The sequence below is a fragment of the Schistocerca nitens genome, chromosome 5 (assembly GCF_023898315.1).
Source record: "Schistocerca nitens isolate TAMUIC-IGC-003100 chromosome 5, iqSchNite1.1, whole genome shotgun sequence".
Classification (NCBI taxonomy): domain Eukaryota; kingdom Metazoa; phylum Arthropoda; class Insecta; order Orthoptera; family Acrididae; genus Schistocerca; species Schistocerca nitens.
In genome coordinates this window covers 294,025,587-294,050,650 of record NC_064618.1, presented here as the reverse complement: position 1 = coordinate 294,050,650, position 25,064 = coordinate 294,025,587, and the positions used below count along the sequence as shown (strand labels likewise).

The 25,064-nt window shown below is 38.5% G+C and overlaps 1 protein-coding gene across 1 annotated transcript in view; it reads left to right on the top strand.

The window, feature by feature from the left end:
* Positions 1-25,064, top strand: part of LOC126259797 (tetratricopeptide repeat protein 37) — a 195,140-nt gene that overhangs the window by 33,482 nt on the left and 136,594 nt on the right. Inside the window, exon 8 of the mRNA XM_049956819.1 lies at positions 21,833-22,012. Coding sequence (XP_049812776.1) covers positions 21,833-22,012 — 180 coding nt within the window. The remainder of the gene's footprint in view (positions 1-21,832; positions 22,013-25,064) is intronic.

Here is a 25,064-nt window from a genome sequence, read left to right as displayed (position 1 = left end):
TTCCATAGATCCGTGCTGAGGAGATCCTCGTGGACGTGGAACATGTCAAAAAAAAATTTTTTTTTTAACTGAAATAACAGTGCTAATAGTATGAATATATACAATACATCATTTGTTTCTATTAAAAAATTCGTCAATGGAGTAGAAGGAGTTGGCCACTAGTAAGTTTTTCAGGCTCCTTTTAAACTGATCTTTATTTGTAACTAAATTTTTTATGTTTGCTGGCAAATTATTGAAATTCCTGAGTAGTGGACCCCTTTTTGAACTAAGGTAAGTGCTTTTAAGTCCTTGTGCAGATCATTTTTGTTCCTGGTATTGTATGTATGAACTGAGCTGTTTGTTGGAAAAAGAGACATATTATTTAGGACAAATTTCATTAAGGAGTAAATATACTGAGAGGCAGTAGTTAGTATACCCAGTTCTTTGAAGAGGTTTCTACAGGACGTCTGTGAATTTACTCCACAAATAATACGTATTACACGCTTTTGGACTCTGAAAACTTTTGTTTGACTTAGAGTTACCCCAAAATATTATACCATATGACATTATGGAATGAAAGTAGGCAAAGTATGCAAGCTTTTTCATTTTTATGTTGCCTATGTCTGCTAACACTCGAATTGCAAATACAGATTTGTTAAGGTGTTTCTGCAGTTCTGTGGTGTGCTCCTCCCAACTGAATTTATCATCAAGTTTTAATCCCAGGAATTTAAGAATGTTAACCTCTTCTATCTGCTCTTCTTCATACTTCATGCATATGCTGGGTTGGAACCTCTTACAGGTTCTGAATTGCATGTAGTGAGTCTTTTCAAAGTTTAATGTCAGTGAGTTGGCTTCAAACCATTTATTAATATCCATGAAAATATCATTAGCAGATCTTTCTAGAACTACACTCAACATACTATTTATTGCAATACTTGTGTCATCTGCAAACAAAACGAACTCTGCTTCTGGCAGTATAACTGATGAGAGATCATTAATGTACACAAGAAAAAGCAATGGCCCTAAGATGGACCTTGTGGGACACCACATGTAATTTCTTCCCATTCTGATGATGACTGATGATTTAATTCACTAGTCCCTTGCACTGATACCCTTTGATTCCTGTTAGCGAGGTATGACTTGAGCCATTTTGCAGCACTGCCTGTGACACCATAGAATTCTAATTTATTTAAAAGGATGTTGTGGTTTACAGAGTCGAATGCCTTTGACAGAGCACAGAAAATACCTGCTGCTTGTAACTTGTTATTTAATGAATTAAGTACATTTTCCCTGTAGGTGTAAATAGTCTTTTCGATATCAGAACCCTTCAGAAATCGAAACTGTGTTCTTGATAATATGTCATTTGTGGTCAGATGGTTGAGAAGCTGCCTGTACATTACTTTTTCTAAAATTTTTGAGAATGCTGGCAAAAGTGAAATCGGTCTGTAGTTTGATGGTATCTCTTTATCCCCTTTCTTGAATAGAGGCTTAACATCTGCATATTTTAGCCAGTCAGGAAATGTCCCAGTTATAATTGATTGGTTACACAAGTAACTTAGAATTGTACGAAACTCTCAAGAACATGCCTTAATTAACTTTGTTGATATTTCATCGTAACCACTAGAATGCTTTGTTTTTAAAAATTTTATTATGGAAGTTATTTCTTTTTGTGAAGTGAGTGATATATTCATGTAGCTGAGGCTATGTGTAAAGGCTAGTTTCAGATATTCAAGGGCATTATTTACTGATCCTGACAATCCCATTCTATCAGTAACGGATATAAAGTACTTGTTAAATAGATTTGCCACACTGTGCCCATCGGTTACTAATGTGTCATCTACCCTTAGTGCTATTTGCTCCTGTTCCTTTCTGGTTCTACCAGTCTCCTCTTTCACTATATCCCATATTGTTTTTATTTTGTTCCCTGACATTGCTATCTTCTTCTCGTATTGCGTTTGTTTAGATGTCTGAATTACTTTTTTTAATATTTTACAGTATTCCTTGTATTTAGCTAAATCATCAGCATTGGAGCTATTCTTGGTCGACAGATACATTTTCCTTTTTGTCTTACAGGAAATCTTTATTCCTTGTGTAATCCATGGTTTTATTATAGACTTCTGTTTAATTTGAGTAACTTTTAGAGGAAAACGGTTTTCAAACATGATACTGACGTTGTTCATGAATGTGTTATATTTTTCATTCGTGTCATGAGCACTATAAACATCTTTCCAGTTCATATCTTTGAGCAGTTTTCTAGAACACTCAATTTTTGGTTGATTGACTACTCTCCTGTACTCAGATTTAGCAGTCTTGATAAACTGCTTAGAATGTACATCTAAAACAAGGAGCTGCATGTCATGATCTGATAGTCCATTTATTACAGATTTTATGATATGATTTTGTTCAAAGTAGACTGTAGTATATAAGCTCTTAATGTGTACAATTTCTTCAACTAAGCTGTCTGAATTTGATAAGTCTGAAGAATACTTTGAGACAAGATTGATGGTCTTAACTTTCAGTTCATCATTTTCTAGGTCCATAAAAACCAAAACGTGAAAACAGATCACAAATTTGTACACAGCTCACAAATTGTATTGTCAAATCTGCCTTAACAAAGTCCAAAACAGGAAGGACAGTAGAAGATTTGAATTCATTTGATGCTTCCAGCTGAAGTTGTGCAGGCATCTTTCCATCTGCATTGGGTTTTCTTTTGATGACAAACTCTGGTGAAATACCAATTGCCTTAGCAACTACTTTTGCTTCCTTCAAAATGGTTTCAGTCTCTACATTGAGAGAAATTTCTTTGTTCTGTATAATGATGTTTTCATGGTCAGTAGAGGCCAAGATTTTGTGCCAAAATGGTATAAAGAGGCTTTCGAAAGATCCAAAGTACTTCTTGAGTCCCAAAACAGTATATCTTGCCTTATTCACCAGGAACAGGGGGATTGAAAGAAACAGGACGATTGAGGGATATTGCTTCAAAATCGGGTTCACAGCTTGAAGTTTTTCACTCCACCAAATTTCAGTAATGCTTTGCACAGGCAAATGGACGGGCTGTTTCAACAATTACTAACCACCAGGACTGCCAGTCAACAAGGAATAAAAACTTTCAACATTTCCAAAAAAATCTATTATCATAATTCAGTGTAGCAGCATTGACCCATACTCTGTTCAGAAGCAGACACTTTTTTTTTTCTTCCCAGTATTCTTGGCTGAAAACCATTAGTGTGATCCTGCATGTTGGAGTCATTGTCATAGCTCTGAGCATGATGATCCAAAAGTCTTAACTCAACAAGTTTTTAATGTTGACAGTAGTTCATCAGTTATGGCCTCACCTCTTTTCACACTAATGTTCATAAATTCAATGCATCTTTCACAGACTTTTAATGACTCTCTTTCTATATTTTGAAATATGTAGTGCAGTATGAGTACATTCTGCTCCTGGAGGGGAAATGTCAGGGTTTATATTAACAATAATTCCATAGAAGATAGACTCTTCTCTGTGATGTAAAATGATTTTCAATAGTTTTTGGCACACAGAGAAAATAAGTTCATTCTGCAAGTACCATGATAGATAGTGTCCTTGACTTATCGTACTTTTGTTCATCAGTTGGTTTTCTTTTACTTTAGCTAGATGTTTACAAGTTACTTTATTATGTTTTCCAATCAATTCCAATAGTTTAAAAGAATCTGTCCATAATTCTTTGCAACATAGCTTTACATCTTGTTGCTGCACAGTTAATCATCTGTTAAAGATACATGTCAACACCATGCCCTTTCGATGATGTTTGAAGAGTTTTCCATTTTAAGTAGGTTTTTCAATTCACAGGGCTTTTTTCATGCATTGGTAACAACCCGTAAAGTCTTTTGTAGGGTGCATTTTGTGGAGAAAACTCTTCTTTTGCAGGTTTACTCTGATTTGATTTACAAATGCTGCAAGGTAAACAATGAATACTGTTTTGTGATTTGCACCAAATTAACCATTCACTTTGAAACTCTTTACTTGTTCTTTTACTGGCCGTTTTCATGCACAGCAATGTCGTGCAGAAATGTTTCCCTGGAAGTTCCGGTGGAAGACACTTTGGTCTGATCTGAAAAGGTGAGAAAAAAGTGTAAGATGATTATATTTCCTATCACAGTGTATCACTCGTCACTGGAGGCAAAGTAAGAGGATTATCCAAAATACAAGTGTTTGTGTCATCAGTATTTATGCTAAGATCTAGATTAGCACATTTTTCATTACTTGGTGTGCAATAAGACAATTTCTTTTGTTTTTTGTTTCCTCTGATTCAGTTAGCTGCTCAGAATCGAAAGTATCTTGTTATTGTTTGATATGTTGTACATATTTTTTGTCTGAAACTGGCTGAACGACAGAGCATGAAAGTTGGCTACCTGAGGCTGTTGTAGGTGCTGCCGTGTCATGGGGCTAAACTTTGTGTAACTTCATTTTCATGACACTACAAATATTTTGTAATAGTCTGACAACCTGTAGCTGCTTTTCCTAATTTGTCTTTGGACAGCTTTCTTTTCAAAGCCCCAGATTTTGTTTATAGCTCAACATCTTAACATGTTGTGTTATGTAATCTGAAATGAAACAATATGTTCCTGCCAGACTATGTTTCTTTATAACACAAGTCTACGTTTCTCAAATTGGGTTATTAGTAAAAGTTACTCTTACCTTATCTTGTTCAATAATATTTTCACATAAATAAAATCGTATTAAAACAAAACACTCGTATACAAAATAACTTAATGTGAAACTTAACCAAAGAAACACAATCACTCACAGTAGCAGCAGGCAAAAAGGAAGAATTTAACACATGTCACATGGAGTTGACAGATGGACTGCAACTGATAAGCAATGTGCCTGTTTATAGAGCAGAGAGGAAGAAGGGAAATGGCTAGCCAGAAAATAGCCGAGACAGGGAGGGCAGATGTGATTGATAAGAGGGGATGTGTAGGGGAACGGGCCTTACTGTATTAATACACACATAAGTTCACTAACAAACACAATGACAATAACTGCCAGCGACAGTTTTATTAAACGTTTATGAAAAGCAATTTGTCATAAATATCCTTTTTAAATTTTGGGCTATGATTAACTGTAGAATCTTCTAAAATTTCATTTGTTAAAAAAATATCCAAACTATTTTTTGTAGTTTGTGTTAAGTAATGATAATTTAAAAAATTAGACTGCCTAGGACTGGGCCCAAGCCCCTTTCAGGCCCAGGGTCTGGTCACAGTGGTCTACCCAGCCCCCAACAGCCCCACCCATGTGGGGGCCATATTTTAAGTCGCACACTCGTGCGATGTTCTCATGCATTTCACTGCAAAATAGCAGTTTTGGCAAGAACAGTCTTACTGTACTAATTTTTTTCGTAGGAATCATATTTATTGCCCTGAAGTAAAAGTGTGTTGGGTTTTAGACAAACATTGTGAGGAATTCATTCCACATAGCAGTTAAAATTTATTTTATTTTTCTTCCAAATTCTTGTCTACAAATGGTCAGGTTAATAAAGGGGAGAAACTTTTATTTAAGCACAGGACTGCCAGTAAGCTCAAGTCTGTTAATGACTTTATTCAAATGTTTGAATACATGGAATACATGCAGTACACAGTTTGTTCAATCCTGCGTAGGCGTCAAAATATGGGGTGTCTAGGAAACCTGCTTTCTCGGATTGCTATACAACATTCAAACAACATTTATTACAAAATGGAAAATATAACAATATTTAACTTTGTGTTAAACAGATGTGTCGCAAGCAAAGGGTGACAAACAATAAGCAAGTTCTTCAGTATATACAATTCCTAATACAAGTGAAGCAATACAGTTGATGCTCCTGTTCAGGTTGCTAATCTTGAGGCTTCTTGTAGAACTGGGCCGCGACCAGTCGGGCACAGCACTTATGTTCTCTTTGCATAGAGGCCGCTGCTGCCGTGTTGTCGTCCTGAAGAGGGGTCAGTTAGCATGGAATTGGCTGACATCTTCTTCACAGACGTCTCTGCTCTCTCGTGTCCCAAATGTCATTCCGGTGCTTGACTTTACACTGCAAAACACTTACTGGTTGTAAACTACCTTAAGTGACTGGTGTCACACTTTTAATAGAAATGCATCCTTACTTGAAGGTAGCGGTAAAACTTTTCATTTAAGAAACTATCTGCAGCTACAGAGGAACCAGCTGAATTTAGCGTGGTTCTGCTATCACTGTAAGTTTTACATGTTCATGGTATCTAGTTGAACTTTTTTTTATAAAGAACTGGTTGACAAAATATGTGCTGCTTATCAGATGGTTGATGTGGTTAGTAAACTGTGTAAAAAAATTTTATGTCACCCTCCATACTTGTTTAGTTTTTTTAATCAGAAACCTTATTTCTCAATACTCTTTTGACCAGAGAAGATCACTGCATAAAGCAGCCTGTGTAATAGGGGTCAAAATAAATCATCTTTGTCAGAGGAGCATACTTAGTTTCCAGTTATGAATATTAAAGTGCTGCTTATGGCTGCTGTGCTATCTGTTGACAAGCCTCAAAGTTTTGTTTCGTATAACAGATCATGTGATTGTTGTCACTTTACAAGAAGTGTTATCAGCATGGGAGGCTGTCTGCCAGATTTGAATCCATCATGGCAACGGCATTCCAACATTCAGCCACTATCATGGAGTAACATTGATGGTCCACCTTGCTTAAGGCCACTACTTACAAATTATGGCGCATAAGTATCCCTTGGACATTGCAGCCAATTTGGAGGCTACGGTGAGGGCTGAGTGCGCTTGACCATCTTGCTAACGCTGTCTCCCTCCTGCCCCACCATCACAAACCCAGAACACTGTATAGCCTATGATGCATCATCACAGTCTACAGTGCCAGTTAACTCAAATTGAAAGTGATTTGTGTTATTGGTAACAGTACAATATTTTTGTTAGTAGCTAGTTTCATAATGGAAAAAAATTAAAAGGTATTCCTATGAGGCAGGCTATAAATTGAAAGTAATAGCATATGCAGAAGACCATGGAAACTGAGCGGCTTTTCGGCCCTCCACCAATAGAAAAAAACATTAGTGACTGGCGGGCTAGTAAAGAAGAAATGAAAAAAATGACAAAGGCAAAATGTGCAAATACGGCACTGAAAGCAAAATGACTAAGGCAAGATGATGATGTATTGAAATGGATTCAAGAACACCATCACATTGGCATTGGAATCAATACAAAAATGATTCAAATACATGCTCGTAAGCTAGCACTACAGTGGAACTTAACAGACTTTAAGGGTGGAGTTGGTTGATGCTACACGTTTATGAAGCGTCACGGTCATAGCATGCGAACCAAAATCAAAATATCTCAGAAAATGCCATGAGAGTATGAGGAGAAATTATTATCTTTCCTTTGCTTTATTATTCAATATTGAAAGAAAAGCAGTGTGGAATTAAGCCAAGTAATGAATGTGGATGAAACTCCTCTGACATTTGATGGGCTGAGTAGCAGAACTGTGGCCTTGTAAGGTTCTAAAACTAACTATAAAGAAGTGGACATGAAAAAAATGGACTACATTGTTGTCCTTTCATATTGTGCTGTGGTACTAAACTTATTCAGTGATAATATTAAAGTGCAAAACAATGCCAAAACCTTCTGAAATGCCATCACGTGTTGTTGTTCACATACATGACAAGGGTCAGATGGATGAGGCTGGTATGAAATTATGAATTAACAGATTGTGGGAGAGAAGGAAAGGTGCTTTATTGAAAAATAGTTATCTTCTTGTGCTAGATCAGTTTAATAGTCATTTGAAAAATTCTGTGAAAGAGAAATTGAGACAGGGAAATAACGAGCTTGCTGTTATTCCGGGAGGATGTACTTCACAATTACAACCTCTTGATATCACAATAAATAAAGCATTTAAAGTGTATATAAAGAGGAGTGGAACAAATGGATGCTGGATGAAACCCAACATGACTTCATGGCGAAGGGAGCTTGAAATGATGTACAATCAAAAAAGTATGTCAGTGGATAAAACAATCATGGTCTAGGGTGAGAGAAGACATTATTGTTAAATCTTTCAAGGAATGCAGCCTAAGTAACGCTCTTGATGGCAGTGAAGACTATCTTATATATGAAGAGGATAACGATGATGATGATGATGAATAGGAGGAGGAGGAGGAGGGGGAGGGAGAAGAAAAACAAGAGGAAGAAGAAGAAGAAAGTTCAGATGACAATTTTCAGGGATTTTAAAGGCCAGTTCAGTTTTATAAACTAATATTTTTAGTCTGTCTTTGCAGTCTAATAACAAAAATGCTATTTTTAACAAAAATTATGCAAAAATTATGGTGCGTCTTAGTCTGTAGTTCTCATAGGCCATAAAATAAAGTATATAAACAATCTAATAGAAATCATCTGAAGCACTTTAAGACAATTTGCAGAGGCAGTTGTCTGTAAGAAAGTAGCAATGCCAGAAGACCATTGATTTGTAAAATGACCAGCTGAGGACTGAGGAATACTGCATGTCTGACAATTGACATCAAACATAAATAAATGTAACATATTGCACCTACATAAGAAAAGAAATCCAGTAATTTATAACTACACAATTGGTGACAAATTGCTGGAAACTGTATCTACTATAAAATATGTAGGAGTAACTACCCAGAGCAACCTTAAGTGGAATGATCACATAAAACAAATAGTTGAAAAAACAGATGCCAGACTGAGATTCGTAGGAAGAATCTTAAGGAGATGTAACTCTTTTTCGATTGGTTTTCGACTATTGTTCATCTGTCTGGGATTCTTACCACATAGGACTGATAGAATGGATAGAGAAGATCCAACAAAGAGTGATGTGTTTTGTGACAGGTTCATTTAATCTGCATGAGAGCAGTACAGAGATGCTCAACAAACTCCAGTGGCAGATGTTGCAAGAGAGGTGTTGGGCATCACAGAGAGGTTTAGTATCAAAATTTAGAGGAAGCATTTTCTGGGAGGAGTCAGACAACATATTACTTCCTCCCACATACATTCATGAAATGACCACAACGAGAAAATTTGACATATTAGAGCTAATACAGAGGCTTTCCAACAATCATTCTTCCAATGTGCCATTTGCGAGTGGAACTGGGAAGGGGGAATCAGTTAGTGTTAACAGAAGTACTCCCTGCCACACACTGTTACGTGGTTTGCAAAGTGTGATGTAGGTGTAGATTTACTCAAAAAGACCATCAGCCCTTCCATAAGTGCACATCACCCCTACGACCTTCTGCATTTCAAACTTTAAAGTTTGTCCAGCCACTTAGCCTTGTCATTGCACTGTGTAGGGCATGCTGGTGCTATTTGGTACAGTATTTTGTTTCAATCTTGAAACAGTCTGAGTAGCTATACTGAGAGAACTGAGGGCTTGAAGGTTTCTGGTAGGCCCTACGTAGCCAATGTTTCATTGTAATACCCAGAGTGCGGCCTAGTGGTTCACATTGACTTAAGGAATAGACCTACTTAGTCAATAAGAATCCTGTCCCATATTTTGTGGGGAATAGGTAGGGGGCAAATATCTGCAGAAGTGTGCCAGGTTTACTGCCCACCTCCCATAACCACATTGTTGTTGTTGTTGTGGTCTTCAGTCCTGAGACTGGTTTGCTGCAGCTCTCCATGCTACTCTATCCTGTGCAAGCTTCTTCATCTCCCAGTACCTACTGCAACCTACATCCTTCTGAATCTGCTTAGTGTATTGATCTCTTGGTCTCCCTCTACGATTTTTACCCTCCACGCTGCCCTCCAATGCTAAATTTGTGATCCCTTGATGCCTCAAAACATGTCCTACCAACCGATCCCTTCTTCTAGTCAAGTTGTGCCACAAACTTCTCTTCTCCCCAATCCTATTCAACACCTCCTCATTAGTTACGTGATCTACCCACCTTATCTTCAGCATTCTTCTGTAGCACCACATTTCGAAAGCTTCTATTCTCTTCTTGTCCAAACTGGTTATCGTCCATGTTTCACTTCCATACATGGCTACACTCCATACAAATACTTTCAGAAACGACTTCCTGACACTTAAATCTATATTTGATGTTAACAAATTTCTCTTCTTCAGAAACGCTTTCCTTGCCATTGCCAGTCTACATTTTATATCCTCCCTACTTCGACCATCATCAGTTATTTTACTCCCTAAATAGCAAAACTCCTTTACTACTTTAAGTGTCTCATTTCCTAATCTAATTCCCTCAGCATCACCCGATTTAATTTGACTACATTCCATTATCCTCGTTTTGCTTTTGTTGATGTTCATCTTATATCCTCCTTTCAAGACACTGTCCATTCCGTTCAACTGCTCTTCCAAGTCCTTTGCTGTCTCTGACAGAATTACAATGTCATCGGCGAACCTCAAAGTTTTTAATTCTTCTCCATGAATTTTAATACCTGCTCCGAATTTTTCTTTTGTTTCCTTTACTGCTTGCTCAATATACAGATTGAATAACATCGGGGAGAGGCTACAACCCTGTCTCACTCCTTTCCCAACCACTGCTTCCCTTTCATGCCCCTCGACTCTTATAACTGCCATCTGGTTTCTATACAAATTGTAAATAGCCTTTCGCTCCCTGTATTTTACCCCTGCCACCTTCAGAATTTGAAAGAGAGTATTCCAGTTAACGTTGTCAAAAGCTTTCTCTATGTCTACAAATGCTAGAAACGTAGGTTTGCCTTTTCTTAATCTTTCTTCTAAGATAAGTCGTAAGGTTAGTATTGCCTCACGTGTTCCAACATTTCTACGGAATCCAAACTGATCTTCCCCGAGGTCCGCTTCTACCAGTTTTTCCATTCATCTGTAAAGAATTCATGTTAGTATTTTGCAGCTGTGGCTTATTAAACTGATAGTTCGGTAATTTTCACATCTGTCAACACCTGCTTTCTTTGGTATTGGAATTATTATATTCTTCTTGAAGTCTTGAAGTCTAACCACATTATGAGAAGGAAAGTTGCTACTCACCATATAGTGGAGATGCTGAGTCGCAAGAGGCACAACAAAAAGACTTTCACACTTAAAGCTTTTGGCCAGTGGCCTTTGTCAACAACACACACACACACACACACACACACACACACACACACACACACACACAAAAACAAACAAACAAACAAACAAACAAACGCAAGCAAACACAACTCACGCACACAGCTGCAGTCTCAGGCAGCTGAAATCACACTGCGAGCAACAGCACCAGTGCATGATGGGAGTGGCGACTAGGTGGGGGTAAGGAGGAGACTGGGGCAGGGAGGGGGAGGGAGTGAGTTGCGTTTGTGTGTGTGTGTGTGTGTGTGTGTGTGTGTGTGTGTGTGTGTGTGTATTGTTGACAAAGGCCATTGGCGGAAAGCTTTTAAGTGTGAAAATCTTTTTGTTGTGCCTATCTGCGACTCAGCATCTCGGCTATATGGTGAGTAGCAACTGTGCTCCTCATAATGCCCCAGGGTGATTTGATCTTGAAAGATCTGGGGATGACCAGAAAGTTCTCATCTCATTGTGTGTGCAGCTTAGTGACACCTTCTGTTAGCCAAAGGCAAAGGCGCAGCATAAAGTAAGCAAGCAGAGAGACTGGATAATGTGGAATCCCTGTGGGCCAACCATATAGGGGGCATGGTAAGAGTTGCTGGAGACCATAATCATTCTCAATTTACTATGTTATCTTTACTGAGGGAACAGAGCCAGTGGGAAATAATAAGAGTAAATCACTGTTTATATTCTATTACATTGGTTTAAAATAAATCTCGTAGTTAAAAGCATGCCATCGTTTAGACCCACAAGCCATAAGGTAAGGTATAGAATTTGTTGTTGGAGTATTTTAATACTGATGCCTCCTACATAATCTGGGAATAATTTTTGTGGGCTCTGATTAAGGGCTTGGAGATATATTGGTTTTTTGAAGCCATCAGAACTACATTGTGATAGTGTGATCCATATTTGGAAGTATCAGCTGTCAAAATCAACATGCTGCCAAGCATGAAGTTTGCTAAGCAGGACGCAGTGTAATAGCAGCTTTAATTTCGCATATGCCCTGTCACAGCTAATGTTCATTTAAATGGAACACTTTTTTTTCCCTACATAGGCCATCACTGCTACACTGCTAGATGTGCTGAGCTTTCATGAACAGTAGGCTTATTTGTAACTAATCATTGGCTATGGATATAATAGAGGGAAACATTCCACGTGGGAAAAATATATCTAAAAACAAAGATGATGTGACTTACCAAAACATTCGGAAGGACGACGGTTCAATCCCGCGTCCGGCCATCCTGATTTAGGTTTTCCGTGATTTCCCTATATCACTTCAGGCAAATGCCGGGATGGTTCCTTTGAAAGGGCACGGCCGATTTCCTTCCCCACCCTTCCCTAACCCGAGCTTGTGCTCCGTCTCTAATGACCTCGTTGTCGATGGGACGTTAAACACTAATCTCCTCCTCCTCCTGACTTACCAAACGAAAGCGCTGGCAGGTCGATGGACACACAAACATACACACAAAATTCAAGCTTTCACAACCAACGGTTGCTTCATCAGGAAAGAGGGAAGGAGAGGGAAATACGAAAGGATGTGGGTTTTAAGGGAGAGGGTAAGGAGTCATTCCAATCTCGGGAACGGAAAGACTTACCTTAGGGGGGAAAGGAGACATCTGCTTGTGTCTGTGTATGTGCGGATGGATATGGGTGTGTGAGCGAGTGTATACCTGTCCTTCTTTCCCCCCTAAGGTAAGTCTTTCCGCTCCCGAGATTGGAATGACTCCTTACCCTCTCCCTTAAAACCCACATCCTTTCGTCTTTCCCTCTCCTTCCCTCTTTCCTGATGAAGCAACCGTTGGTTGCGAAAGCTTGAATTTTGTGTGTATGTTTGTGTTTGTTTGTGTGTCTATCGACCTGCCAGCACTTTTGTTTGGTAAGTCACATCGTTTTTAGATATGATCATTGGCTATGTTAATCGTGAAGAATCACTTTCTGCTGGTGAACTGAAAGAGAAGTTCCTTGGCACAGGAAATTGAATAAATGTCGTCCTTGGCCTGTGTTAATGTTTGCTTTGAAGTTGTCACAAATATGATTTGCCAGTAGGCTTCTTGAAGATAACCAGTGACATAGCTCATTGGCTTGATGTTATCAGAGACTTTTTGTTGTTCAAGTTGGTTTAGTTCAAATTTGATGGTTTCCTTGAGAGCAAATGTAATCAGAAGGTTAGAAAAGTTTGTTGCCACTGAGGGATTTCATGTTATGTATGCGATGTAGCTCATTACAAACCCATAATTCATGAACAAAGGGTTTAAATCCTTCACAAAGGCTTGATACCCAAAGTCCAGAAAACAAGAAGTATCTAGGCCTCTTTTGATTAACAGTCAGTGACAGGTGAATGAGATGAAAAAATAATTGGTGGTAGTGGACAGTAATTTTTATCAAAGGCATAGTAATAATATGTTTAAAATGGTTATTTTTATAGTAAGGCTACATGAATCTACAAATGTATTACATACGTTGACTGTAAATTTATTTATTGAGTTGAAAGACATGATCTGTTATAATGATGAAGACACTGATGTTAGTTTTGCGATGGAAATAATGTACATGAACTATGAAAGGAGGGGTTTTTGATTACCACTGATGTTTGAGGTAGCTGTGGACTGGCTCTCAGCTTCACTGAATTGTGATGCTAGAATGTGTATTATGTGATTTGGAGAATAAACATAAGGAAACCAGAATTTTCTCTTCCTTGATAATTGTTGCTAAAGAAAAAAAATGTGAAAATGTCATTTGTATCTATATTGCATATTTGAGTTTCCATTACATACTCTCTTGCATATGGGTTCATCCATAGAACTTATGGCTAGTTTGACTAGGTTAAGGAAGACAGAGAACAGGCAAATAAAACACAATGTGGGAAAACTAATAATAAGAGATAATAGACAATAACTAAAAAATACTGCCATTGGCAGTGACAATAAGGTGCCTCAATAATTTTTACAGACTGCATCAACAGTGTATCAGTGTTGATGAATCGTGATGGTGGTATGTGTTCATACTCATCAGAGTAGGCAAATGTGCTGTGTTAACTTGAAAAGTTATCTGGTGGGAAGGGATGAGAAGAAACATTCATGCAGTCATCTAGATATCCTGAAATTTCCATCACCGTGTTTATGTGCCCATCTGATTAATTCTACCTTGTTTGCCAGCTGATAACCTGTTTTTATGATAAACATGGCCAGACCCATTTCCTTTATAATCTCATTAATAGATGCGTCCACATAATCCTGTTAGCTCTTCCTTTGACAGATGCAGTATTCACAATAACAGCACAGGGTTAAAATCTCATATTTGTGGCAACATATCGGCGACACATATCAACAGTCAAGGAATCGATGCGAGGCCGTGGAGTTGACAGATGATCTGATCTGCAATTTTAGATTGTACTGGGTTTATCTAGTTGCTGATATTTGATGTCGATGTTTTATATGAAAGTTAAAATAAGTATCTTGCATTGTTACCATTTACCAGCACTCCTTATGTTGGGCTAAAACAAGAAACTACAGTGGTAACCTTGCACTTCAGAGATTAATTCATCCACATCAAATAACATATTATGCCACCACAAAATGGTAGATCAAGTGCCTCCCCTCTTCACGCAGGAAGATATGCAGCAGCAGAATCACAATTCTCTCATTTTGTCATCGATTTCTTCACAAATGAATATTTCACCTACAACAAAATCAGTACAAATACCAACTTTCTGGTCAACTTTTCCTGAAGTGTGGTTTGTTAAAGTGAAATGCTTCTTTCAGTAATACAGTGTGCACAATGACGAACACGAACTAAACCTAATCTCCACCAACATGGATCAGGAGCTGGTTAAAGTGGTGCAAGACTTGATATTGCAGCCAGTCACCAAGCAATCATATCAGAGTTTTAAAGACACAGTAATAAAGCACCTGTCAGTGCGAAAGGAACAAGATATGCAACGCATTCTACATAAGGAGGCCATCAGAAATGGAAATCCATCAGAAGTATTATGACAACTGCTTCATTTGGCAGGTCAGAACCTTTCTTCAGAAGACATATTATTTCAGTGTGTGATATTTCACGGCATCATACATTATTTCAATGTGTGATATTTCATGGAATCAAATTATTTAATTGGCAGTAGGTCGGACATTAGCATCGCATCCCCACAGTGCACTAATTCTGCACATTGTAAGGAGAGGTGCACACTAAAAGCTGCAAACAGTACAGTCATTCCTACCTTGGGGTGGACTTTTTAAAACCATTTTGAGCTTCTTGTGGGTGTAAACAATTGTCAGCTAATCAAGATGGATCTACAACATAGAATCCCTACAACAATGATGAAAAGTCCAAATATAACCACCATTGCTAGTTAGGATAACAATCCATTTCAGCAACTCCTAAAAAGCTTTTCAGACTTAGTCATGCCAAGCGTACCTCAAAAGAAAATGCGGCATGCAACAACGCACTACATTTGAACAGTTCCTGAACAGCCTGTCTCTGCCTGTGCCCGCCGCTTAGCACCAGAACATTAAGCGGCAACTAAGCAGCATTTCAACAAGTAGTTGGACACAAGTATCACATGCAGATCGGACAGCCTCCGGATGTCACCACTTCATTTGGTGAGTAGAAAAAAGTGGTACCTATCATCCTTGCCGCAGTTTTAGGGCTCTGAATGCTAGGACTGTCCCAGATCATTATGCGATTACTAATGTCTGGTACTTTACAAGTGCGTTACACGGTGCTACGATTTGCAGTGCAATTGATTGTGACTTGAATTCCATTATTTGCCTTTAGGATTGTGCAGCACATTTGGGACGTCATAACACTTTATAGATGATAATTTGAAGAGGCCAGAATTTTTGTTTCATGTATATACATTACATCTTTTTTTCTTCATGTGGTGAGCTAGAGCACAAGGAGCATTTACAGTTATGATTTCAACATCTCCAGCAGTATAGTGTCCTCCTAAACATAAACAAGTGCACGTTAGGGAAGCCGTCTGTTAAATTTCTAGGATATGAAGTGTTGACACATGATACCAAACCACTCCCAGACAATATTCAGGTAATTTTGAATATGCTTTAGTCAAAACCTTATGAAGAGTTAAGATGTTTTGTAGGCATCAGAAAATTTTACTGAAGAGATTGACCAAATGTTGTGCAAATACAAGCCCCACCCATTGTTGCTCTTAAAGTAAAATATACCTCCAGCAATCACCCAGTATCATGGACACAAACAACGACTGGAGCCTTTAATAGACTTAAGTATGCATTGGCAATGGCTACCTTGTTCTTTCATCCAAGTCACTCTGAGCCGTTAGCTTTAACAGTAGACACTAGCCAAACAGCCATTGGTGCAGCACTACAGTAGTGGGTATTGGGAACTTGGTAGCCGTTAGTTTTTTTTTTCCTGTAAACTTACGCAGGCTCAAACCCCTTGGTCTGCAAGAGACTGAGAGTTACTGCAGTGTACAAAACAGCAAAACAGTTCTGCAGCGAATTTGAAGCAAAGACATTCACGAATCATCAGTCTCTCATCACGGCTTTCCAGAGAATGTCAGCACAGCCCACCTTGCCTCATAAGACATTTAGAGTATATAGGACAGTTTACTACGGACAATCACCTTATAAGTGGACTAAAAACATTGTGGCGGATTGCCTCTCATGAGCCTACAATGCAGTCAGTGGAATGTCGTGGACGGACATCACTGACAGTGCACGGACCCAGAACTACAAATGCTATTGCACAGTTGTAACTCCAGTTACAAATTTAAGTAAATATTTGTTCCAGCATTGGAAGTCACCTTATGGTGTGACACACCACAAGATCAACTGCGCCTCCACATTCCCACAACATACCATGAGAAGATATTCCATGTTGTTCATGATCTTTCTCACCCTGGAAAGGTGACTCAGTGTTTTACATGGCCAGGAGCTGATGAGCAGTGCTGCCAGCTAGTACGAGCATGTTTACATTGCCAGCAAAACGAAGTCAGTCAACATGGCTTCACACCTATTGGAGATATAGTCACCTCAGAAACAAGATTTACACATGTGCACCTGGATGTCTCTGGACCACTCCCTTACTCCATTGCATACAAGTACTTGTTGACTATAATAGACAGCTCTGTCTGTTGGCCAGAAGAGACACCAATATTTTCGCAGAGGCTGTGGCTAATGAATTTGTCTGCATGTGGATGCCATATTTGAAGTTCTGCCTACAGTGACTATGGATTGTGGCCATCAGTTTGATTGTTTGCTTTTTTCAGAACTCTCAAAAGTAATTGAAACTCCCACCTCAAGGCTACAAGCTACCACCCGACGAGTGATGGAATGGTGGAAAGGCTGCATAGAACACCCAAAGCAGTGCTCATGTGGCACAGCAGTACCTGGAGTGATACTTTGCCTATTGTTCAACTCAGCTTGAGAACTATTAAAATATACATTGGTCTGGCCCAGAGTCAACTAGTTTACAGACAGCAAATTCATGTTCCAGCAGACTTCATTGAGAGGCAGGTTCCAACTCCCCCCTGCTCATGAACTGCACAAGTTCACACAGACGTTATAGCACACAATTCAGTGACTCATTCCAGTAGTACCAGCCTGTTATGGCACCAACCAAACATTTTTTCACAAGGACCTCCAAAGCTGTTTATACGTTTGGTTACAAGTTGATGCAGTCAAGCCACTATTGTGTCTCTCGTACATGGGTCCATATCCAGTATTACACTGTGGCTTGCACACTGTCATAATACTGCGAGGTGGCAAGGCTACAACAGTTTCTGTCAAGAGTGTGAAGCCTACTTACGTCACAAAGGAAGAGTCTACAGAGATATACATGCTGTTTTCCAAGGCAAACCTCACAAGATGGACAGTCCTTAGAGGAGAACACCATTACAGCTTCACGGAATCAAGCCATCAATGGTGCAACTCCATCAGCAACATCTGCAAGATACAAGTCACTGACATTCGAAGCTCCATCCCCACCAGGTTTTATTACTAGTGCGGGTCATAAAATTAAACTTACCAATCAGTACCTATTGGTGCTGTACTTTTTCACCCAGCACAGACACAAGCAGAAAAACCTCTGCCAATAACATTTACTTCCTCCCACAATGGTGTTATATCTGTGATGTCAGCGCAAGGCACCACACTTGCTAGGCTGTAGGCTTCAAATCGGCTATGGTCCATGTGTACCGACAGGACCCACGAGTCGCCACTGTCGACACTAGCAGACCAAGTGCTGCCACTCGGCTGGTCTTAAAAGACATGCTAGCGCACTGGCCAGTTCTATAGCCAACTTGAATAGGAATGGTTCACTTGTTATAACTTCAGAGATCTCATTTGCAGAGACGCTAGTTAGCATAGCTTTCATCTAAGTCAGTAGCTACGACCTAGCCAGATGCCACATACAGTTTATGCGTTGGCAATTGATCTATATGTGTGAAGCAATCAGAATTGTAAAGAAATATTTGCAGTTCAGTCTATAACTGCACTTGTCAATATTGTTGTACAAAGTCAAGATCAACGCTCACTGCTGATGCTGAATCAAAGCTAAGTATTTAATTGTATTCCTGTCTACTAACTTTCTAATCACCTAAGATGTTCCAGATACATCCTGTCAAGTATAGTTTATTGATCCTCACGTCAGTCTATATGATCACCGCGTGCAATTAATGGCCACACCTCATGATCAGACTAAGAGTCAAATTGCTTGACTCAGTCGGGTCACCCTTTTTTTCATGAGGCCCATAGTTCCACCTCATACATAACAATATCTGTGGTGTCAAGACCTTCTTGAGGTATGTTCACTCGAGCAGGATAGAAGATACGTCCCAAATTCCTATGTATTCCCAGCATCCTCAGAGCCTGCAAGCAAAATCTTCAGTCAGTGATAATGAGTTATACCTTGCTTTTACAGAAACTTGGGGCTCAACTGGTAATGACACTCCAACACAGGAGCAGTACAGCTGTGCTCTGTGGTGGCATATTTGCACACAAATCAACAGTTGAGGAATTGATGCAAGCACATGGAGTTAGGAGATGACTTGCAAGAATTTGAATTTTAAATGATCCTTAGTTTTTCTAGTCACTGATATTCAGTACTGATCTGTTGTATGAAAACTAAAGTATTTTGCTTCGCTACCATTTATCAGTGCTCCTTACTTCACAGTAAAATGATTAGATATTTAAACCTTTCCTCTTATAAAGGGTGTCCCGCAAAAAGGGATTTACACTGTTTAAACTTTAGTAGCTGAGGTATTAATGATAAACAGATCCAATTGTATTTGTATGATGCTCTCATGACTAGTGTGTGTAGCCCTTCAACTGTTTTTCTTTTGTTCAATTTTTAGTCACCAGTAACTACATATAAATAACAAGATGTCTGGAAACTTGGCCTTGGAGCAAAGAAAGTGGTTTTAAAGTGTTATTTGAAATGTCAAAACATGAAAGAAGTGCAAAGACAGGTGGTGGGCAGAGTTTGAGATTGCACCTCCTTTACGTGTAATGTTAACAGAATATCATGACAAATCTGAGAGAGAAGGCTTTCACAAGGTCCTCAATGAAGTCCATAAGGCAATCTGCATGTGAGTCAGGTGCAAGCAAATAAAGTGTTCACTACATTTTAAAGCAAGCAAGGTGTGGGACCGTACATTTCCAGGATGCTTCACGCAATGAATGAGGATGATCTGGATATGGGCCTTCAATTTTGTGAACGGATTTGTGATAATAACCAGTTGACTGATGTCAGTGTTTGGTTTGATGATATGACATTTAAATTGAATGGAAGCATCAGTTGGTATAACTGTTTGAACTGGACAAAAGATAATCCCCATGTCAAAGAAAGAGCTGTTAATATTCCTGGATTATCAGTGTGGTATGGTATGTGTCAGAAGACTTGTAGGACCATTCTTTTTTTAGAGCAACAGTGACAAGTGTAAAGTACCTTATCATGTTGCATGTAAGAATAGTAGCAGCTGTTCATCAACTGTTAAAGAGATGATTTTTTTCCTCTTTCTTCCGCCTTATTGTGACATGCGGCAGTTCCTGGGTGAAACAGTGTTGAGTTTCCACCCAGACATCTTGATCTAATGACGCGATTAGACTCCTTTATGTGGAGAACTCTGAAGGACACCATGTATACCACAAAGCCACATCAGCTGGATAACATGAGAGAGGCGATTGTGACCGCCTTTGACTGCATTCCAATGGCTACCATTTCAGTTTGTGTCGATCTGTTCTGCAACATTGCAGACTCTGTATTGTTGTCAGTTGAAGACATTTTGAAGTCTTCAACAGTAAAACATCATCAGTAATGTTGTGACCATGTATATGACTTAAAAATTCATGGTTTTCATTAATTTTATTATTTATTAAAGTTCAAACTGTACCCCTTTGTGGGAAACACTGTATTTGAAGAACTGTCTGCTACAGCCGTTTTCAATATTTAAATAGTTACTGAATATGCTTAATGTTGTTCTAATTATAATATACTTTTTCTGGTTAGAAACCCTTTTTGCAGATATCTCACTTTTGTTCTTCCTATTTGCTGTTGGGATTTTCTTAGTCTTTGATATTGATTTTACACAAATAAATGGTTAATGTTTTTGAATTTGGGAAAAAATCACCATTATTTCAACCTCTTTTCTTGCTTGAGAAACTATTTTCTGTAGTGAAAAAGTCTGGAACTGTACCTATAAGACCCATGTAATCAACTGAGAAGCTGCAATGTAGCAGTGTGGCACTCAAACCACCAAAGTGACATTGCAGAAATTAGTGAGCCGCACATGTTTTACTCCTTGAAGAATGAGAATTATCACTGATGGAAGTATTATGTAAGTATCTGACACTGAGTGGCAAAAACTGCTTTAATAGATAAACAAACATCATCTGGATCTCAGCTTTTTACTACCAACTAATGATTTCAATCTGCACCTCCACATCATCTATGAACCATTGAAGGTTGAGTGATGGAAGGAGTTCGACACAGACTGCAGCATATGTCATGCCTAAACACACTAATTCATTGATTGTCACTCAACCTGTTATGACCTGAAGGTGATCTGTTGTGCAGATTGAAACAGGTAGTCAGTAATAAAAAGTTGTGATCCATAAGGTGTTTGTTTATTTATTATAACAAAAGCGATCACAGTTCCATACTCATAGCATCAATTACGAAAAACTGCCTTGCTAGAATGTAAAATGTGCTATCTTTTTAGCTCATTTTGTGAATATTTTATTTTGTAAAGCTGTTGACTAAAATAAATCCAAGTGAAACTGTTGCTATCAGATTAATACACCTAGAAGGGGGTTGGTTAATCATTTTAAATCCTATCATTACATCAAATGGTCTTGGTGAAAAGACTAGTTTGTGAATGTACATTGTTTAATATAATCAATATGCTGAACATGCTAAGCATCTGATATAGTCCTGATTACAGTAAGTAGCTTCTGACATTGACAGCACTTTATTCCTCGTGTTTTCTCTGTGGTAATATTTAGAAAATTATATTATTCTGTAGAACTTTTGCATTACCAACATTTTGTTTCATTAGTTTTTCGATACCCTAAAATTGGTGCCACACTGTTTTTACACACCTGCCCTCAGTTATTCCAGTGTGCATAATGTCACCTCATTCAGAATGATATATTCATGAGAAATATACATTATTATTATTATTATTATTATTATTATTTTACTATCTGTACTTTTGTGTTGCTTTTAGCTGTCTTCTGTTTTAATTGTGTAAAGCTTACAGAACGTAGTGAGTCTTTTGACATAGAAAGTATACAAACTATATTTTGATTTCATCAATAATTCAAATTGTGTGTTTTGTTAACAGGCAACCAAACTGGACCCAAACAACTATTATTGTTTTGTGTATTTGGGAAGATATTACAGTCTAAATGACAAAGATCTTGATAAAGCTCGACGCTGTTATCAGAAAGCATTTCAACTTAATCCTCGGGGTGATGAGGCTGGGATTGGACTCAGTGATACCTACAGGCGACAGAAGTATGTGGTAAGTACATGGTTGATCATCTGGAATAAGTTGGAGCTACACAGAACTTAGGTGTTTAGATCAGCCGGTTGTAAAGTGATATAACTACTTAACTTGCACACTTCTTGGACTGATAATAAATACAAGTGATATCTGTGCATATATTATCACAGATTCCTTCTGGAAAAGACATCTTAGTAAATTTAACATTATTAATAAACTGAATATAAAGTACTTTTGTTAACTGATTAATAAACTGAATATAAAGTACTTTTGTTAACTGAAATTTTCAAGTTTGTTATTCATAACAGTTCACTCACCATGTTTGAAATAAAGAATTGAATATCAGATGGAGACACAGAAAGAATAAACTGTGCCTAACTCTCAAGAATATATGTGTATTTTTTATTTTATGCAGGATTGTACTGACAAGGTGGAGCGAAAAGTACTGAAAAATATTCTTCATGTAAAGAATTTATGTTCAGCATTCCTACATGCTCACTTTTCAGTTTTTGTGCCTCATTCATCAATACAGCATAAAGCTGAGTAGGGAGGGTGAGATGGATTTGGGTAACAATCTATTCAATCATAGCATTCAGTGACACAAGGACCTGGGATGTGGCAAATAATGAGCACCACAAGAAACTAGTCAAGCCCCGACTGGGTATGGGTTTGGCTAACCTGAGATCTTAAGCAGGAGGTTGGTGCCCTGTTACTGCTATAACCTCTTGACGTGTTGCAGTGACTATCATTGGTCAGGACAATCATGTGTCGTGGAACATGGGTAATTGATATCTTGGTAGCTTAACTGCTTGGATCACATGGATAGTACAAACCACTCTAAAACATCCTCATACTCAAGACGCCCTATATGTATATGGGATGGAAAGCTATTGAGGCAAAGGAGTTGCTTGGAGACAACCTCTGGGACTTTGATCACACTCTTAATTGCACTAGGCACATGGTAGGGGAAATTCTGCCTGAAGTAAGCCTATATCCCCCCCCCCCCCCCCCCCCGGGGCCTTATAAGTCTTTTGTGAGTACATACTTGACTACCATGGCTCCCCAACATTTGCGGCATTACTTCCTTTCCATGCTGCATGCTTATACTTCCACTATCCCTTTCCCCTCTGCTTCTTCATCGGATGGTTTTCTTGGTGAAAAATTATCCAGAAGTGCAGATTGTGCAAGGAAAGTTACCCAATGTAGTTATCTCCTAATAGTGGCCCAATGGCGCAGCAGTCTATGAAAGCACAGTCCTGTTTCAATGCAGAGATACACAACCATAAAATGTTCCCTTCACTTGCTACGTCTTGGGAAGAACATAGGGCTAAGTGGCAAGCAGAACAATACTCCCAGCAATACTGTAAAATGAGGTGAATCCGACCAAAAATGGCATGTTTTTATTACTTTTTTAAAAATTTCATCTACTTATTGTTTTGATATCGGAATAAAAATTCAGTATGTTAATTTCACAACCTTGGTAATTATATATTCATGTATTACATTAGTTTTAGCTTATAATTGCAGTTATTATTTTAAGTCAATTGTAGATAGGTTTCACCTCCTTAGTTGGGGTGAATCCGATCACCATTGTATTTAAAAAATATATTGCTGTATTTGCAACAAAATTTTACAATTTTTAGACCAAACAAATTTTTACAAGCTCATTAAATTTGAGATTTTTGCTACAGAAAAACTTGCATTCACAAAAATTGACAAACAAATACTAATTTTTAGTTATTGTGTGTCATTATCAATGTGAAAGGTATTCACTCAATGTCATAATCATCTATCCCTTCAAAAATAAATTTACCTTGCCTTCTATGTTCTGGAACAACTTTTTTAATAATTTGGGCTCTTTCTACATCAGTTGCATCGTCACCTTCTGGAGAGACAAAATAAACGTTACCATCAAGAACTTCCTTTCTCAGAAATGTCATTTCATAGGTTTTTTTAAAGAGGTGCTTTCAATTTTGCCAATAAAAAAACCTAACTTGTTTTTTAGGAAATGTTACTACGGTGAAATCATTTTCTTTAAATTCATGCCAATCTGTATCCTTCTCCTTGTTCATTTCTTCATTTTCATTTGACTTGTGCTGTAATAGATCACTGTTAGATGTTCCGGATAGGGGATCCCTGGTTGCAGCCACATCACTATCATTTTCATTGAAGTCGCTGATAACAATTCCCTTTCCTGGAGTTAATGCTAAATGCTTTGCTTGGCACAACTTTCCTTTTGTTTCATTAGAGCGAATCTGTTTCAATTGCATTTCGAAGGCTGCTGCCCAATAGCTTTCTGATGAGCTGGTGTCATGTGCATTGTTATCTGTAATCTGTGAAATGGCTTTATCGTGACTGAAAGGAAAAATTCCTGCTTTTCTGAACCCAGATTTTACACTTGATTTGGACTTGATAGCTTTATTTTCAAAGTTGTTTTTTTTTCCCCCAACAACCTAGGAAATTTGAATTTTAGCACCACTCCTCTTTTCTTCCTTTTACAATCATTTAGCACATTTCTCCAAGCACGTTTTAAAGGTTTAAAAAAGGCCACACAAGTGGCTGATACAAATGAGTAGAATTATGTGGTAGAAGCACACATTTAATGTCCTGTTCCAGGCACAGTTTAATCACATTATATGACATATGACTTCAGAGATTGTCCCTATAATCATTTAGGTCCCTTTAATTGCCAGGCTCCCCCAGGGGGTCCACAACTCTTTTGTGGATACGTGCGTAGCGAGCACGGGACCCCGAGCTAATGTGGCCTTCCTTCCTTTCCGGGCTGCATACCTTCCCTTTCCGCATCCTTCCCCATCCCCCATCTTTGCCCCCCCCCCCCCTCATCTCTTTCCCTTTCTCCCCCTCTGGGAGTATCTTTTGTGCCTACGTCCGGAGACGGACGCTCAAAACTGTAACAAATTCGTTGCTTTCTCCGCTTGCAAGTCTTTGTCCTTCCTCTGTCCTTCTCTTTTCCTTACCTCTTCTCTTTGCCCTTTTCTCCGCTGCGGCGTTTGAGACCTCTCTTCCTTCCTTTCCCTTTGTTTTTTCCCTTCCTCTTTTTTCCTCCCTG